The sequence below is a fragment of the Chrysochloris asiatica genome, unplaced genomic scaffold (genome assembly GCF_000296735.1).
Source record: "Chrysochloris asiatica unplaced genomic scaffold, ChrAsi1.0 scaffold00079, whole genome shotgun sequence".
Classification (NCBI taxonomy): domain Eukaryota; kingdom Metazoa; phylum Chordata; class Mammalia; order Afrosoricida; family Chrysochloridae; genus Chrysochloris; species Chrysochloris asiatica.
In genome coordinates this window covers 4557765-4577641 of record NW_006408597.1, presented here as the reverse complement: position 1 = coordinate 4577641, position 19877 = coordinate 4557765, and the positions used below count along the sequence as shown (strand labels likewise).

Sequence of the window (19877 nt, the reverse complement as noted above, 5' to 3'; positions counted from 1 at the left end):
GTTGGCCCAGGATGGGGCAGTGTTTCTTTCTGTTGTGAAAAGGGTGGCTATGAATCGGTACCAACTTGATGGCACCTAACAACAACAGCAAAGTTACTCACTCCTAGAAATTACTTTATTAAAAAAAAAACAAAACACACATAACTTTCTTTATAGTTCTGTTACAGCTTTTATATCTGCTTTATAGCTTCTGGTCAGTTTACTACGTTTCCCCAATTGAAAGTTCTCAATCCTTACCTCTCTTTCTTTGCTGATATAATCACTGTTCATGAAGATTTTTTTACCCCAGTATGTAGGCTATCTTTTTACTCTTGACAAAGTCTTTTAACGAGTTTCACGTATTTATTTTTTATGCAGTCCCAGTTATCTGACTTTTCTTTTTGCTATTCATGTATTTATATTTGTGTTTAATAATCTTTTTTTTTTTTTTTTAAATTAGGTTCAATAATTTTCTCTATGTTTTCTACCAGGACGTTATAGTTTTAGGCTTATTAACAGAGAGCTCTCTAATCCATTTTGTGTGGTATGAGGTATGGGTCCCATTTCATTTTTCTGCATTTTCTACCATTTTCTGGCACTATTTGTTAAGAGAGTCTTTTTTCCCCACTGAGTGGACTTTGACCCCTTATCAAAAATCAGCTATGTAGATAAATAGGTTGATTTTTGGATTTTCATTTCTATTACACTGGGTCATGAGTCCTTGTGTGAGACTGTAGGATAAGCCCTGCACCAAAAGTTTGGTTGAATGGCAAGGTTGGTGGTTCAAAACTCACCATCTGCTCCTCAGAAACCCTTTAGAGGGTTGCTATGAGTTAAACTGACTTGACGCAACATAACGACAATGATGTGTCTATGAGAGGCCTGTTGGTGTAGCCCTGTAGGATAAACACTGGACTGCTATGTTGGTTTGATCTGCAAAGTTGGCAGTTAACACTCATCAGCCGTTCCTTGGATATGCTATAGAGGTTCGCTATGTTTCAAAAAAGTGACTCGATGGCACTTAACAGTATCAACATAGTATGTTTTGGAGCACAGTGGCTCCATATGATAAGCGCTGGACTATGAACCAAAACGGTGGTGGTTTGAGCTCACCAGCCACTCCGTGGGAGAAACAGGAGTCTTTTGCTCCTAGGAAGCTTTAAATCCTGGGAAACCTTATACAGGTAGGTTACTATAAGTCAGAACCAACACAACAACCCTTAACACCACCACCAATTGTATGTTTTGAGATCTGGCTTTGTAAGATCTCCCATTTTATTCTTCAGTATTGCTCTGACAAATGTTAAGTACTGTGAAGTTAGTTTTGATTCATAGATCCAGTGATAGGCTGGTGAGTTTGAATTGAAAACTGATTTAGTAGCAGTTAACAACTTTCATATTAAGTTAAAGATTAGGTTTTACATTTCTGTAAAATATGTTGGGATTTGGATTCAGATTGTGTTTTATATGTAGAGTGCTCTGTTGATATTTCATAATACTAAGTCTTCCCTTCCTTTCAATTTATGTAGGTCTTTCAGTCTTTTGCAGTAGCGTCTTAGAATTTTCGTTGTGTCAATCTTTTATGTTCTTGGTTAGATTTATTCATAGGTATTATGAATTTGAGCCTATTGTAAATATATGTAGTTGTTATGCTTGGTGGATGTTTAGATTTTGTCTGTTTAATTTAAGGTTTGCTGCATAAAATTAGATTGGCCATACCAGTACACCACCATATTTTTTTGTTGATAAATTCCTTTATCTACACCCTTGCCAGTGCAACACACTTCCACCACTCTCCACTGTTACTTTTTTTTTTAAGCTTTCATTGTGAACTGAGTGATAGTTTACATGGGAGAATATCAATTTTGTACTCAAAGTATTTCATTTCGTTGCAATGATTACTATACCCTCAGTGCATCATTATTCAACAGTATTTGCTTCTATTCAGTTTTTTGTTTTTGTTTTTTTGCTTTTTCTATTTTTAAGTAAAACCTCTCAGGAATATATAATCATTTAAACAACCAGCCAAAGGACACATTCTGCAAACCTGCCTCATGGCTGCCAGTACACAGCTTTTCTCTTTCCATGAGTCTAGAGTCCTCCGCTGCTCTTTCTCTCCATGTCCTCATCCCTGCCTCCAGATGTCACTGCTTCTCTTGATAGGGTCCCACATTCTGCTCAAGATTTTCTCACTTGATGGTCCTAAGGTCCTCTGTTCCTGGAGTGGAAGATTTACTACTCCCCCTTTGTGTTACAAAACTTCTACCTTTACAGTTGTGACAATCGTAATTAGTAATGATAACAGTGACTATTGAATCATAAGAATCTTATCCTCATCTCTTTTTGCCAAACCCATCTAGAAAAGATGAAAACTATTCAGTGGGGGTTCTACCCTCCCCCCAACACTCTGAAACTAAACTCCCCCTTGGTAACTTACTTGTAAGCCAGCCACTTTGTGCCTGTATTGTCCCATCCTATTTTAGGTAGCCAATGTCTAAATTGCCCGTCTGTATCACCCTGTTACTTTTAACATTTTGATTAGCACTTTGTATTTCTTTGGTGAATTCCCTGAACCTCTTACAGCATTATGGGATTGACTATAGAAGTCCAGCATTAGGCAACCATTCTTTAATCATTTTTCAATTCTTTGTAATGTTTTTACATTTAGTGAATTTTAAACTGTACAAAATTGGTTGTTGTAACAGATAGACAAAGGGAAAGAACAGAGTAAAAGGACAGGAATTAAAGGTAGAATCTCCTGAATATATTATGCTTTATAGATTTGACCTTGTTGTTGTTAAGTATTGTCTGGTGGTCCTGACTCTCAGTAACCCTGTGTATGTTTTACAAGGAGTGGCTGGTGGGTTTGAACTGCTTATCTTGAGGTTAGCAGTTTACTGCTTATCCTGCAGCATCACACCAGGGATCTACAATATGTATTGTAAATAATATGTATTCTACTTTGTTTTTTGAAATGTCAGTAAATGTTGAATTTAGAATACAGTTTGAATATAGAGCTAGAATTATAGTCTTGTCTTCCTGATGATTACAGTTCTATACAATTTATGTGCTAAACAATGTAATTTACCTTTGCTGTGAGTTTTTATGGAAAACATGAGGCTAACTGGCAGGTTTTTGTTTTATTTACATAGAGAGAAGAGCAGAGACCGTGAAAGGGAACGGGAGCGGGAAAGAGAGAGAGAACGGGAGCGAGAGAGAGAACGGGAGCGAGAGAGAGAACGGGAAAGAGAACGCGAGAGAGAACGAGAAAAGGACAAGAAACGGGACCGAGAAGAGGATGAAGAAGATGCATATGAGCGGAGAAAACTTGAAAGAAAACTCCGAGAGAAAGAAGCTGCTTATCAAGAGGTAAATTGAAAAATGGTTTTATTTTATGCAGCCTGATATTGGGTAGATGTCAAAATTTGTGGAACTCTTTGGATAATATTTTTAAAACTTTGCTGATGATTTTTTTTTTTAAGCGCCTTAAGAATTGGGAAATCAGAGAACGGAAGAAAACCCGTGAATATGAGAAAGAGGCTGAGCGGGAAGAAGAAAGAAGAAGAGAAATGGTAAGATTTGGCTTTAATGTTAAAAAGGTAATTTTTCAGATAAAAATCATGCAAAATCCTTACTGTTGGTTATAAAATTTATAATTAAAAATTTTCAGTTCCTAATTCATCAGTAATTTAATTTTTTCATGTTTTTGCTACACTTAAGACTATCTTTTTGTATGCAATCAAAATAAACCTGTCATAATAGAATAAATAAAAATGTACTCAGTATTGTTTAAAAGTTTGCAAAATAGTTGAAATTCTGGAGCTTTTGATACGGTTCTGTAACTGCAGTGCATTTGGATGAAACAAGTAGTATGTTGGGAATAATGGGTTTTATAAATCAAAACTAATGTATCTGTATATAATATGATTTTTACTTTATGGTACCATGTTATTTTTTGAAGTATATGGTAATTATAAAAGTTTATTTTTTCTTTTGCACTTATTATTATCGATAAACTATAACAGTAAAGAGTGTGTCATAGATTGTAACATGAAAAGAAATTTTATCATCGTTTTTGCTACAGTAGTATGTTCCATGTGTTCTCTCTTTGCCAGAATTTCACAAAAGCTTCTTTATCTCCAGTTTGCAGATTATGCTTTGAAACACTTCACTGAAACTAGGAATCATCTTTGAATAGGTTTTAAACATGAGACATGGGGAGAATTTTAGTAAATAACTAAAATGAGGGGACATGCAGCAATAGAAAGATAGTATGGGCTTTCTCGATATTAGAACTGGTATGGAGCTATAGGATATAATCTCTTGACTTAAGGTTAGTGTGAACCACAAGGTCGACAACACTTAACAACAATAGCATGTCTGTTGGAGGCCTAGAGGTATGCCGCTGTAGCATAAATACTGAGCCACAAGCTTGGTTTGAACTACAAGACTGGTGGTTCAAGCTCCATAGCCACTCCTCGGAAAGTATATTCAGGGTCACTACGTGTTGGAACCGACTCGACAGCACTTAACAACAACATCCTAAAAGTATGTAAAATAATTTTAACTTTCTTTTATAGCACTCATTTTGTTGTGGTTCGGTGCTGTGACTTGGTTCCAACTCATTGACCTTAACGCACATAAGAATGAAACACTGGCCGGTCCTGTTCCTGCCTCTCATTAGGGTTCTTCCTCCTTTTTGCTGACTTTTCCACTCTACCAAGCATGATGTTCTTCTCCAGGGACTGGTCCCTCCTGATAATATATCCAAAGTATGAGTGGCGTAGTCTCACTATCCTGCTTTCAAAGAGATTTCGTGCTGCAGATATCTACCTAATTCAATGTATTGTTTGGTTTCATGACTGCTGCTTTCATGAGTACTGTGGATCCAAGCAAAATGAAGTCTTTGAAAACTTCAGTCTTTTCTCCATTTATATGGATGCTGCTTGTTAGTCCAGTTGTGAGAATTTTCATTTTTCAGTGAGGTACAATCCATACTGAAGGTCGATCTTCATCTGGAAGTATTTCAAGTCCCCTTTGCGTCCAACAGGCAAAGTTGTATTATCTATGTACCTCCAGTTGCTATTGAGTCTTCTTCTTTTGACATTGATTTTTGACCTTTTGCTTTTTTCTTCCCGTGTGATGTTTTTAACATCATCCCACAGTTCTTCTGGTCTATGGTCATTAGTGTCTAATGTATCAAATCTCTTCTTGAGATGATCTCTAAATTTTGTTTAAGGTCAAATTTTGGCTCTTGTGGACTTGTTTTAATTTTCTTCAGATTCAGCCTGAACTTGCATATGAGCAATTTCTACTGTCTACTAGTTCCATACTTTTTATATTACATGTTTAGATTATTAATGGTTGTTTACAGCTGTTTCTCCTCGTTTTGAGTTGTGCCCCATCAGCAGAAAAAAGTTATGAAAGCTTTATTCCATTCAAATTATTATGGTGAATTTTGCTTTTTAGAGGCAGCTCTTTCCCAGTCTTCCTAAGATTACCTTGCAGCCTGAAGGGCTCATCTTCCAGCACTATATCTGACAGTATTTTTGTGTTGTTTATCCTGTATCAATCTTCAATATTTTTGTTCTATGAATGTTCCATTGCATTTCATAAATTTTCTCATGACTAAAAACATCCAGAAGATTAAAAACATGCTTATCCTCTTCTTAGTTTATCTTATTCTCTTGTTAGTCTGAAGCTTAGCTGAAACCTGTCTATCCTGTATGTATTGTGCTGGTATTTAAAATACTGGTGGCATAGCTTCCAGTATTGTAACAACATCCCAGCCGCTGTAGTATGGTGAACTCATAGATGAGTGTTGTAGCACTTACTTAAAAAAAAAAAAAAAAATTGTACTTTAGGATTTCCTTTTCATTGACACATTGCACGAAAGATAATAAAACAATATAATAAGAATTATAATGAATTGTCAAATGCTTGCCATCAACACCATTATAGAATAAACTTGAAATAATTGATTATGATGAGGTAACTTGAAACCTGTCTTTCTAGTGAAAAGCCCCCTATTTTTTTGTTGTTGTTGTTGTTAGTTTGGAAAAATTTACTAGCTCATTAAAAAAAATCAAGTAGCACAAGTATGTGAAGTAAAGTGTGAACATTTGTATGCTCCTTTTCAATAGTTTACGTAGTAGTGTGTATGTAATAGATTTTTCTTGGTGCCACCTTTTAATAATTCTTTTTGTTAAGGTATTTATAAATATTGCCTTTTCCACCTTAGCTATTAATTTGATAAACATTGAGTGCACATTACATCCCAGCCCTTTATTACGTTATGTGTATATGATTGGTGATTCTTCATTTTAAAAAAGTGGGCAATACAGTCAGGAAAATAAGGTAGCTACTGTAAAGAGAGGGAGGAGAAGAGTGTGTGTGCTTAAAGTTTAACTTTGAAAATATGTTCATAGTGTTATGGAGGCACAGAGAATGACTAATTCTTCCTGGGGAGAAGGATTGGTCATAGATAGGTTAGGCTGGGGAGGTCTTTGTAGGGAGGTAACATGTGAACTGTTTGAAGTGTATTGCAATTACCTACCATTATCTGCTTTAATTTTACATATGTTGTTGTTGTGAAGTGTTGTTGAGTCGGTTGCGACTCTGTATAGGGTTTTTGAAGAGCAGCTGGTGAGCTTGAACCATTGACCTTGCAGTCTGGCGCATTAACCCACAGCGCCACACCAGTTCTCCAGTTTTACATATAATATTGGTTATATCTGAATTTTCAGAAACAGGAGAATTCTTAATGCTTTTATGATTTATTCGAGTGAATTTAAAGTTAGGTAGACATTACTTTCAAAATGATGTGTGAATGTCATTTAAATTTTTTTGTCTTATGTTTTATAAAAACTGTTTCTTGTAAGCCAAAGCTGAGGTGGTGCAGTGGGTTGCTGATAGATACATTGACGGTTCTACCAGGTAGTCTGCTTCCATAAAGATTTATAACTTTGAAAAAACTATGGACAATTCAAAATGAACACTTCTACTATTTTTGTCTTATAGGGTCTATAGGATCATTAAGAGTCAGAAGTGACTCAGTGGCAGTGGGTATTTCTTGTGGCATCATTTACTTACATAATAACATTTGAAATACTTTTTCTAGTTAAAATCAGTAAGATACCTTGAAGTTAATGTTTCCTGGTATGCTGAGGTTTCATTAGATATTTATTGTAGCTTTGTTGTTATGTGCCATAGAGTCGTTTCCAACTCATAGTGACCCTGTACAGGGTTTCCGAGGCTATAAATCTTTACAGGAGCAGAACACTTCATCTTCTCCTGCGGAACAGCTGGTAGTTTCAAACTACTGACCCTGAGGTTCGCAGCCCGATTCGTAACCACTACGCTACCAGAGCTCCTTTTTTTGTAGCTTACTGTTTGTAATTTTTATTTCACAGATAAGTCTTGTAACTGTTACTGTATTAGAACTAAGTAAAGGAGAATATATATATAAAATGTGGTTTTCACTTAATATTTGATGCATGAGTTACAAAGTTTAGTTGGTATGGATTGTTGTTAAGTATGGTCATGTAGTTTCTGACTCATCGTGCTATTGAATATTAATCCCTTCAATCTAAACTTTATAATTCTTATATATTGGTAAGGAATATCTATTCTCAAGAAAGGGGAATGGGGCAATCTCAATGACTTTCATGTTAATAATGTGCCTTTGTTGTTCATTTCCTTAAAGGCAAAAGAAGCTAAGCGACTAAAAGAATTCTTAGAAGATTATGATGATGATAGAGATGATCCCAAGTATTACAGGTGAAAGAGCCTTGGTTTATAATGGTACTTATATTTCCAGGTTTTATATCTATATTTCTCCTTTGTCAACCAGAGTGTGCCTGTTTAGTAGGTCTGAAGAGAAAAAAATCTCGTAATGGTGACCGACCATTAAAGGTGATGATAGTAGTGTATGTAGTTGGCTATGTACATACTATTTTCTGGAGGAAATAACAGCTTTTGTAAAATGATGGACAGTTCTTTGCATCTTTTTAGGAAAAAGCCCAGGATAGTATAATGTATTTTCTTAACCTTTTTATTGTGTTTGGTTGAAAGTTTGCAGAGCAAATTGATTTTCCATGAAAAAATTTACACCTTTTTGATTCGTGACATTAATTGCAATCCCCAGAATGAGTATTTTTTCCCTAAGGTGTTTAAAAATAGGTATGAACCTAATAACTAACATTTATAACTACCTAGGGTATGGCACAAAGTTGATGGTTCATACCCATGAGCTTATCCTCAGAAAAGCATTAGAAAGGGTTGTTATGGGTTGTAACCTACTCAGCAACTCTTAACAACAACAGGGCTTACAGCATATCCGTACACCTATACCACTGAATTGATCCATTAATGTGAAGGACTGTGGTGCACCTGACGCAAGCCATGGTATTTTCAATAACCTCCTATACATGTGAAAATTGTACTGGAATAAGTAAGACCATAGAAGAATAGATGTGTTGGAGGACAATATTAAAGGTACCATGGACTACCCATAGAACCAAACCAGTTTGTGTTGGACAAATGCTCCTTGGAAGCCAGGATGGCCAGACTTTGTCCCTCATACTTTGCATATTATCAGTGGGACCAGTCCCTGGAGAGAAGGATATTATGTTTGGTATAGTGGAGGTTCAGAGAAAAAGGGGAAGACCCTCAATTAGATGGATTCATACAGTGGTTGCAGCAATCAGCTCTGGTGTAGCAACGATTATGAGGTTGACACAGGACTGGACAGTGTTTCGTTCTGTTGTGCATAGAGTCACTATGAGGTGGCACCTAACAACAATACCACCACAACAATGTGAAACGAGAGTAGTGAAGCCCCTCTTGTTTCCATGGCATATCTAAAGAATTCCCACCCTAGCACTTAATCACACTCTGATAGAACTGTTCATCTTACTCCTAGCCCAGATGCCTCATCTATAAGTCCTCTGAGGATATGGCAATACCTTAGTCTTTTATTTCCATTGTGTCTCATGTTATGCAGAAATGTAATGAAATTACTTAATATATCATTGAATTTGGTACAAATAGTTGAAAAACTGGAATTAGTAATTTAAAATAGAAATGCCAAAGAATTTGCTTTAATGTTAAAAATACTAAAAGAAAAAAATACAGCTAAGTTATTAAAGACTAAGATACAATGGCATTGCTTAATTTCAATATTCTGAATTATGATTAGGTGCTAGATAAAGGTAGATGTAACCTCTACTTTCTGTTGTTAATTCTACACGGGAAACACTTAAGTTGAGGATATATAACTACTCTTAATGGTACTAATGCTACGTATTTTTTTTGTAGTTTGGCATCTAAAAAAAGACAAATGATAGCTCTCTACTTCCCTCTGAAAGCCACATTTCTGTGTTTTATACACGTGATTAGAATAACACAAGAACACAGCATGGGAGAAATGAGACAGTGCCTGCTTATTTGAGTATCATGTAGAGATATTTTCTTGTGTGTTCTGCAACACTGAAGTCTGCCGTCTCTAAGCATAGAACTTTTATTTAGCTTTGGAGAAAAACACTGCTGGAGACACCATGTTTATATAATAGTTGATCATCTGAAGACCTATTGGGATTTATTCTTTCAGGGGAAGTGCTCTTCAGAAAAGGTTGCGTGACAGGGAAAAGGAAATGGAAGCAGATGAGCGTGATAGGAAGAGAGAAAAGGAAGAGCTTGAGGAAATTAGACAGCGCCTTCTGGCAGAAGGACACCCAGACCCAGATGCAGAGCTCCAAAGGGTAAGATAATTCTTGGACCTATAGCTATTTTGTTTATAGAAGATCATCACATTACCTTAAGCAAGCCAACCATGATGTACCTAATGGTTTGAAGATTTCTTTATAATCATCCCTGCATGTTGCATGTATTTTAGAGTAATATACTGATTGTTTTTTGGTTTAAGCTATGTCGTCATTGAGTGATTAATTCTAAACTTCTTAATGCTATCTCACTACTTTTTTACTGTGAAGTTAAATTAATGTTTCATAAATCTTTGCTATAAACCTGCTTTTCCAATAGTTTCCTTTGACACTTAAGACTTTCTGTGGTTTGACTTCCATTCAGTACCACTCCATTTATTTATTTTCAAATTAAAAAATGCTTTCATGCATATCTTTGTAATTTAAAAAATTACATGCCAAGAAAAAATATATACTATTCTTGCATTTAAAAATAAAATTTCATTTTAAAATGTTTGTAGTTTTACCAGGAAGCTAATAAAATAGTATGAATTTTGATTCTTCATAGCCACTTTTTTTTCCTAACCTGTTATATGCATGTCACTTTTACTCTTCACAATGAAAGTTTTTTCCCTAGTGTTAAAATGCATATTTATGTAAGCAGGAATTACAGATAACATATAAAACAATAATGAAGACATTAAAAAAAAATAAATATTTGACAAAATACTTAATACCATGTTTTAAATTTAGATGTAGTCAGTGCTTAGTTATTCCTAATCTAAAAGAGAAACATGTTTTAGGAAAAAATCTAAACAAGAAACAGGTTGGAAAAGTTACCAGCTCTTCAAGTTAATCTGATTTTTTAAATTATAGATGGAACAGGAGGCTGAGAGACGCAGGCAGCCACAAATAAAGCAAGAACCAGAATCAGAGGAAGAGGAAGAAGAAAAGCAAGAAAAAGAAGAAAAACGAGAAGAACCCATTGAAGAGGAAGAGGAACCAGAACAAAAGCCCTGTCTCAAGCCAACTCTGAGACCCATCAGCTCTGCCCCATCTGTTTCCTCTGCCAGTGGCAATGCAACCCCCAACACTCCTGGGGATGAGTCTCCCTGTGGTATTATTATTCCCCACGAAAACTCACCTGATCAACAACAACCCGAGGAACATAGGCCCAAAATAGGACTTAGTCTTAAATTGGGTATGTTACCATTTCTTTCTTTCCTTCCTGCTTTTTTTCTTGTAAAACACCTAAGTTTTACCATTGGGAGAAAAAAAAAAGTGGTACTTTTTAGGTAGATAGAAAAATACTCAAAAATGCATTTCTAGCTCATGATTGTTTTCATAGTTCTACTCGTGCTCCTATAGTTGCAGCTGCCTCGAGTTCTGAGAAGAGATGAAAAGTTAAGTTTTCTAGCACTTGTGAGTAGTGAGTTACTTTTTACAGTTGGGATCTTTCTCTGAGACTTGTGGAAATAGTATTTTTTGCGCTGTTTTTAGGGATGGTGGGTTGTAAAATTTAATATTTTCAATTTTAGTTGTCATGTTAAGATAATGTTTTTACTATAGGTGCTTCCAATAGTCCTGGTCAACCTAATTCTGTGAAGAGAAAGAAACTTCCTGTAGATAGTGTCTTTAACAAATTTGAGGATGAAGACAGTGATGATGTACCCCGAAAGAGGAAACTGGTTCCCTTGGATTATGGTGAAGATGATAAAAATGCTGCCAAAGGCACTGTAAACACTGAAGAAAAACGGAAGCACATTAAAAGTCTCATTGAGAAAATCCCTACAGCCAAACCTGAGCTCTTTGCTTATCCCCTTGATTGGTCTATTGTGGATTCTGTGAGTAGGAATGCTATGGGGAATGGTTTTGAATAAAAACTCATTTGATTCTGTTAATGACAAATAAATACGGGGTAATATTGTTGTAATTTTGGCACCAAGTAATGTCATTGCCAAGGAAGTTAGATTCATGGAAATTTTATAGTGATACTTGAGTTATCTTGAGTTGAGACTCTTAAAAATTAGAAACAAGAAATTCTAAGTTTTACTTCCAACATCATGGCATGGTTTTACCTAATGTCATATTTTTAATATCTTTTCTCACATTTACACGTCCTTCTGGAGCCTTAGCTGTTTATATATGCAGTTGTAGCAATTTGTATTTTAGTATAATTTTTGAGTAAACATTCATGATATCTTAGTTTTAAGAAAGAGGTGAAGTTATAATAGGTTTTAGTGGTGGTGGTGGTGATCCTAGTGATCCTGTATAAATAAGGTTTGTTTGTGGGAACAAAAAGCCTCCTCTTTTCTCCTGCTGAGTGATTGGTAGATTGGAACTATTGATTTTGCATTGCCCAATACATAACTCACTCTACCACCACGACTCCTTAGAGATGTTTTAATAAGTGTAATAATTCTTTAATTTATTTGGTGATCACATTATTTCATTTTGCAGATATTGATGGAACGACGAATTAGACCATGGATTAATAAGAAAATTATAGAATACATAGGTGAAGAAGAAGCTACATTAGTTGATTTTGTTTGTTCTAAGGTTGGTTTTTTTCATCTTATTCTTCCAAAACTTGTTTTCTAGGTTCGACTATTATACACTTTAAAAGTCCAGGGAAAATCAATTAGAATCAAGTCCAAGATAATTTCCTTTTAGTTTTTCACAGCTGCATGAATGATACTTTCTTTCAGGCCATCAAAGGGAATAGAATGGCTGGGTGCTGCCCATTACACTCTCTTTCTGATCCTTAGAAGGTCATGTCAACCCATCTTTGTTGTAATGGTTAGAATGTCGGTGAAGTACTCATACAATTGGTGGTGGCATTTGTAGCTATTTAACCCCTTGGTCAGTTTTCCATACTTTGGAAGAACAAAATAGTCCTCTCCATGTTATAATCATCAACATTGATTGACTGCTTCATTCCAAGCTTGGTAAACATATTATAGAACTCTATTTCCATTGAACCTGTCAACAACCTTAGGAATTATAAATTGTTGGTAATCCTGGTGTGGCGCTGTTGGTTTATGTGCCAGAGTGCAAAGCTGTTTGAACTTCAAGGTGTCAGTGGTTCAAGCTCACCAGCTGTTCCTCAGAAACCCTATGCAGGGTTGCTATGGGTCAGGATCTACTCGACAGCACTTAACAACAACAATATATTATCCCCATTTAATAGTTGAAGAAATTGAGGTTTAATAAGAATTGTGTCTTGGCTAAGTTATATAGTAAGTAGCAGAGCTAAGTCTCTAAAACCTATGCTCTTAATAACCAAAGTATATTCTGTCTTTCCATTATCTCCTGAAAGGAAAGGCTTATGACAGTTACTATAGTAAATGCGCCCCATTCCTGTAATGATATAAATAAGTATATTTCAAGGAGGTTGCATTCCTTTTGCTTTCCCCAGTACTTTTCTTTGAATCTAAGGAAGACTGCCCTTTCTACTTGTAGTTCTTGTAATATTAAAATTTGTATGAGATCTCAGTCAGTGATAAAGACCTCAAGTTTTGGTGTGCTACTTAGCATTAAATGCAAATCTGAAGTGTTGAAGAGCAAAGGGTGGTCAGTTTGAGGACTAAGGTGCACCTAACCCAAGCCATGGTATTTTCAATGACCTCATATGCATACAGAAGTTGAACCGTGAATAAGGAAGGCCGTAGAAGAATTGATGCATCTGATTTTATGGTGTTGGCCCAGAATATTGAAAATACCATGAACTGCCAAACGAACAAACAGATAGATCTGTGTTGGAAGAAATACAACTAGAATGCTCCTTGGAAGCTAGGATGCCCAGATTTCATCTCATACTTTGGACATACTGTCAGGAGGGACCAGTCACTGGAGAAGGATATCATGTTTGGTAAAGTGGAGGGTCAGAGAAAAAGAGGAAGAACCTAAGAAGACGAAGTGGCAGCAGCAATAGCCCTCAGGCATAGCAATGATTTTGAGGTTAGCCCAGGACCGAGCACCTAACAACACAACAAAAAAAAACTTCCATTAAGCAATGGGATTATGGAGGATTAAAAGTTTATAGGAACGTTCCTCAACCAATACACGTTTGAGGGTGTGTATCTTAAAACTTCTTACATATATTGATATTTTTCAATTTCAAAGTGATAATTACTTGTTTGTTTGTTTGTTTGTTTGTTTTGTAGGTTATGGCTCATAGTTCACCTCAGAGCATTTTAGATGATGTTGCCATGGTAAGTTAAAACTTGGTGTTACTAACATTTAATTTATTGATGTGAATAAACAGTAATGTATCTGAATTTAATTTTCTGTATAGTTTTCAGACTTTTTATAGACTTGAGTTAACATCTGAGTATTCATTAAATTGAAATTTGAGTACCATTGAGTTTTCTTTTTCACCATCTCCTACCCCTTCGTGTGTACATGTATAAATATAAATTCAGTTGCCTAGTTCATTATGCTAGAAAACTTCAGAGTAATCCTCACCATTATCTTAATATCCATCTTGACCATTCACATTTAATTTGTACAAACAAGGTACCATTGAATAAACCCCAACACCTGGCATGCCATAGGGTTTTCAGTGACTATTTCTTTAAAATAAATTGCCATACTGTTTTTGAAACCCTTTTTTGCATGGGAAAGTTTTGTAGTGGGAGGGGTTGTTAAGGCTTATGTTTTGAAATACAACCAAGAATTGCAGGGAGGGAGGGTTAGAGTGAAAAGATGTTGCCTCCACAGTGCTTAGCTTGAGAGTGAAATCGGAACTTTCCTGATCTTTAAAGTTTATTCCTAAGGTAGAGAGTGGAAATAATAGTAATGAATGAATCACTGCTTATGTTTTTGGCCTCAGCCGAGTTGCAGTCATTATTAATGAGGATTACGTGTCTTTATCTGTTGAAATATTTTGATGTTTGAAATATAATTTGCTCCTTATATGGTTTTCATATTCTGGCTCAATTTTGATCAGATGGGAGGAAACCAGTTGAGACTGTGATGTCAGCTCTATTAAAAGCTTATGGCCCGAAGTTTTTTTGACTGAATGAAGCAATTTTTAGCTATTACAATTTTTAGTAATATTTTGCTCCTATTAAAATCTGACTTTTTCAAATTATATGTTCTTTACCTCATATTGTATGAATTTATGAACATTGGTTGCATTTTATGCCTTAACCCTTACTAATTGCAAGGTATGATGTTCACATTAATTATTTCTACAGCATAAGCCAAAGCGACAGGTCATGTTTGACTTGTTGTTACGTGCCATTGAGTCGGTTCTGATTCATAATAACTCTGTAAAGGGTTTCAGAGGAGCAACTGGTGAGTTTGAACTGCTGACCTTATGGTTCAAACCATCCTCTCGGTCCAGTGTGTTATCAAGATGTCTAATTAAAAACTTTAAAAATTAGTTACCATCATTGGCTTTTCATAAAACTTACCATTGCTGACTTATTTTGAGGTACAGTTTGAACACTTATTAGATACCAGGCACTATTCAAAGCACTCTGTACATATTAATTCTTTTAATCACCATGGTTCTACTGAACCCTGATACTATTATTTTTCCTTTTATGGATGTAGGAACTCATGTTTAATGAGATTAATTAATCCAACCAAAGACTTGTAGATAGTAATCGGTATATGTGGAATTTGATGCCAAGTATTGTGACTACTGCTCTTAACTCATGCCCTGAACCACCTTTATGAATAACTGGTCACATCCATTTTGGCAATAATGCCCTGAAGGTCAGTCATTGGGTTCTCCTTTAGAAGGAAGCAAAATAGTCCACTTCCCAAATATATGGGATGAAGGCAGAAGTGATCGAGTCATAATACACCTAACTCATGAGTGTTTAAGCCAAAAAGTATTGCTGTTTGGTCTCTATTTTAAAAGTTTTAAAGCACATCTTTGTCATCAGTGGAATGGCTGCAGACAGTTTTCTCAGTAATACACATGTCTTATTCTTGTTAGGGTGCCTTCAAACTTCTAAAAACAACACTACTTTTTTGCCATGGAAAAAAACTTTTTTGAGGTCAGTGCTAATACCAAATTTTAAACAAAATTTAAGTGGATATCTTCCCAAATAATGGAAGTTTTGAAACAAGTATGCATGAGGGACTGTTGCCCCACATAAAACAATAGTTTTTAAATGCATAAAGCATGTTAAGGTATGTCAGAAAGACCTTCATCTTTGACCAGTGAAGAAACGGTGGCTTAAGTCCATAAAACTGGTGAGAATACATACTATTGATGGCAATAGCTGCTGAAGTTGGTACTTCAGGCTTTCAGTTCAGTGGAGCCAGGAGCGTTGCACAAAGATCCATTAGCTCAAAGAACTGATATTACCATCAGTCTTTTTTTAAAGCAAAATAGAAGTAATGAAGACTATGTTATGGAAGAAATCGTAACCAAGGTCAAATCAAAACAGTGGCTCCCAAGGAATAGGGCAGTTCAGTTTGAGACAGAGGGATCAGATCAGGATTATCGCAGCTGTTTTGGGGGGATTTCCAAAGGGCAGATTTTATAGAAGGAAAAAGGGCAATTATGGGGCTTATTAAAGGAAGTTGAAAACTCATTGGTGAGAAAAAGACAAGAAAAGTTGTGCTGAGGTATTTTTTTCTATCACATTACATCTGCTCTTTTTTCCAGGGTAGTAAGCAAGGGCTGTCCTTTGAGAATTTCCTTGAGAAACCTTACCAAACCAGCCTGCAGCCCTGATAATGCCCCTTTTGTTTCCCCTCAAAATCAATGAACATGTAAAAGAAAAAAAACTAAGTCTTGATGTCAAAACTGTCATTTTTGACAGTTTTGAAAGAGCATTGAATTTTTCAGGAAAAGGAAAGATTCTTTAAGGATTTATTCATATGCCAAGGGGAAAGGACCTGTTGTTTACTGCATAATTTTTGTAGTTTTTGGTTATAATGATATTCACTTAGTCTTTTTTCTTGTAGTCAAGACTATTAAATGATTTATATTCTTGTTTATTATTTAATTTCATGTCACATACTAATAAACACTTGATAAATGTTAATTAAAACTATAAGGTTGTTTTAGATTGGCATAAATGTGATAGGTTTTATTAAATTACCTTCTATATTTGTTGTTGTTTAGTGCTGTCGAGTCATTTCTGATTCATAGCGACCCTAGATAGGGTTTCCAAGGAGTTCCTGTGTGAGTTTGAACCACCAAGCTTCAGTTAACAGTCTAGTGCTTATTCTACAGTGCCACATTAGGATGTTCTTTATAACAAACATTTGCTTTCTTTAGGAACTCTTTCTTGAGGCATGTACAAATGTAGTTTCTTTAAAAATAAAATGGATCAGAAGACAGTGTAATAATAGCAGTTTAGTAAGGCATGACACTTTCCTGAATGAATTTTTGAATAATTTATTTTTACTGTTGAGAAATTTTCACAGTAGACATTTAAAAAATATATTTTGTTTTATCAGTAAAAGTGCACAAAGAAAATTGGGTTTCCTTATCACATTAGATTTTAAGTTTTATTGACAGTAAATTCTTGTCAATAGAAAAGACTTTATTTTTATACTAGTCACTGTAATAATCTTACTTGCTTATTTTTCCTCATCCAGGTACTTGATGAAGAAGCAGAAGTTTTTATCGTCAAAATGTGGAGATTGTTGATATATGAAACAGAAGCCAAGAAAATTGGTCTTGTGAAGTAAAAACTTTTTACATTTAGATTTCCATTTCAGATTTCTTTCCCACCATTTAAAGGACTTTGAATTTTTCTTTGTCCTCAAAGACATTTGTGAGATCTGTAATTTTTTTAATGTAGAAAATGTGAATTTTTTTTTTTTTTGGTCCTCTGATTTATTGATGACCTGTGTACCCCCTTGGTTGTAAAGTCATCTGAATCTTATCTTGGTTCTCTTTTTATTCACCAGGTACAAATTACTGGTATGTTTTATAAGCCTCAGCTACTGTACACAGCCTATCTGGTATAATCTTGTTCTGCTGATTTATTCCTTGTAAATATTAAAATGGCTCCCCAATTCTTTTGCAGAATTGCACTTATATTGAACTGGACTATTTAGGAACAAACATCAATGATTTTCATAGAAAGAATACCAGTCATATCTATTACCCCTTTCAATCATAAATGACAAGTCCTTCTGAAGATGTGGAACTTAAAATTACAATGCAGAAATTCGCGAACAGCCCATTCCTTCCGTATTTCTGTTATGACTGTGTTTGTGTGAATGTTTGTTTAAAAAACTTACTATTCCCTAATTTGTTTTTGAGGACTCCTGTAAACATTTCCTTATTGCAGAATAGAATTGAGAAGGAAATGTGATATTGTGCCAACCCAAATGTCTGGGATAATTAGGTTATTAGTCTCCCAGAGAATGGTACTGTTGTGGTGAGCAACATTCTGTTGAACAGGATGGGGTGTCCCTGTTTATGGCTGACTACTTCACTCTTTCTTTTAAGAGAGTGTGAATCATAGTGATTTTTCCTAGTTTTATTGTTCAGAAATGAGGAAGATCCTTAGATTCTAGAAAGCTTTATTTAATGCATTTTTTTCTGTAATGGTCCTTAACTTACAGTGTTCCCAAATCTTCCTTCCAAAAGCATAAGTTAAAAAGTATCCTTTTAAAATAAAAGTTCTCCAAAAGTAAATGCCTAAACAAGATTGAAAATTGGCAGTTTTGAACACTAGAAAGTGATTAACAAATAGAATTCAGCTTAGCAATTTACAAGGTTTACATATTATTTCTAAGGAAAAAGTAAATTATTTATGGCAGATAACAACCACTACTAACATTTTAATTTTCATTTTTGTTCTGTAAAGGGTTTGTATTGTGTGTGTGTGTTAATACACATTCACACACATTATTTTATCTCTGCTCATCATAGTTTTAAAATATTCTGATGATGTACTTTAAGCTGTCTTGTAGATCAAAACTTTGCCAGGGAGCATTACCTGAAAATTTAACAAGTTTTAAATAGTTCCTAACACAACTTAGATGCAGCTGTTCTCATGTCAGTGTATTTATTTAAAGATAAAGATTGGCATATCAGAAAAGCATAACTGTAAGCTTGAGTTACTAGATTTTTTTTTACAATTTGAGGACAATTGAAAACACTGTTCTTAAACAATGGAACATGAGATGGTTGCATTATGTAAATATTTCAAATATTAAAAATGTATATATTTGATCTTGGAGACTCATTCTTTCAGTCTCGTTAAATAAATGGTATTATGTGTAATTGCGCACTGCATACTAGAAAACTGAAACTGAATTTTTAGTGTTTTTTTTTTTTTTTTAAAGTATTTTAAAGTTTAAAGCAGTTTAAAGGTCTAAAGAGGCCATCGACCTATTTTGAATAAATATATTACCCAGCCACAGAAATACCTTTTTATGTAAAATTCTGATTTCTGAAGGAAATTTTTCAGAAAGATACCCTTTGCTATTTACGAATTTGCATCTGCTTCTCAGATTGCCTCCCACTTTATTCAGTGTAAGATATTTTGACTTAGTGGTTTGTTAGAGTTCTATGTTAGTATAATGCAGTCACTGCTTCTAAGTCTTAATAATCAGCTTTCCTCAGCTTTTTCAGCTATATCTTAAAAGACTCTTCTTTAAGCTGGAGTTATGCTTTATCTGAACCTGCTTGGGAGCATTTGCTATATAATTCACTTTACATCCCAGTGGGGTTTGTGTCAGGACCCCAAATTCAAACACGAATATTGTTGTAGCAGAACAGGAATAGTCACACTAAATAGTCAAATTATGATTCAAGTTAGGTTTTGCACCAGGTTTATTGAAAAAACTTATTTTTCAGAATTTTACAAGACTGAGTCAAAAATTGTCTGCACTTTGGCTTTAGAATTTATATTAATTGGCTTTTAAAAAACACAAATGCATCATTTTTTGGCATAATCTCGTTGCTTTTCAATATATTTTGTCCATCTGTCAGCAAACATTTGTATTCCCTTATTAAGAAATGTTTTAGGCTGAGCTGCAAGCCAGAATTGTACCACTGTCTTGACTTCTTCATCAGAGGTGAATCTTCGTCCTTGAAAAGCTGCTTTCAGGGGACCAAACAGGTGATAGTCCAATGGAGCAAGATCAGGACTACATGGATAGGATGCTTTAATACCTCAAAACCAAGTGGGTTTTTTTGTTTAGTTTTTATTGTGAATTGAGTGAACATTTATAGGGCAGATCATCAGTTTTACATTCAACAAA

General features: G+C 34.9%; 1 protein-coding gene across 1 annotated transcript in view; it reads left to right on the top strand.

Annotated features, from left to right (window-relative positions):
* RBM25 (RNA binding motif protein 25) overlaps nucleotides 1-17345 on the top strand; it is a 46028-nt gene extending 28683 nt beyond the window's left edge. The window contains exons 10-18 of the mRNA XM_006865555.1: nucleotides 3132-3348; nucleotides 3462-3551; nucleotides 7685-7758; nucleotides 9590-9740; nucleotides 10557-10881; nucleotides 11250-11524; nucleotides 12141-12239; nucleotides 13847-13894; nucleotides 17253-17345. Of these exons, the coding sequence (XP_006865617.1) occupies nucleotides 3132-3348; nucleotides 3462-3551; nucleotides 7685-7758; nucleotides 9590-9740; nucleotides 10557-10881; nucleotides 11250-11524; nucleotides 12141-12239; nucleotides 13847-13894; nucleotides 17253-17345 (1372 nt within the window). The remainder of the gene's footprint in view (nucleotides 1-3131; nucleotides 3349-3461; nucleotides 3552-7684; nucleotides 7759-9589; nucleotides 9741-10556; nucleotides 10882-11249; nucleotides 11525-12140; nucleotides 12240-13846; nucleotides 13895-17252) is intronic.
* Nucleotides 17346-19877: the final 2532 nt, after the last annotated feature.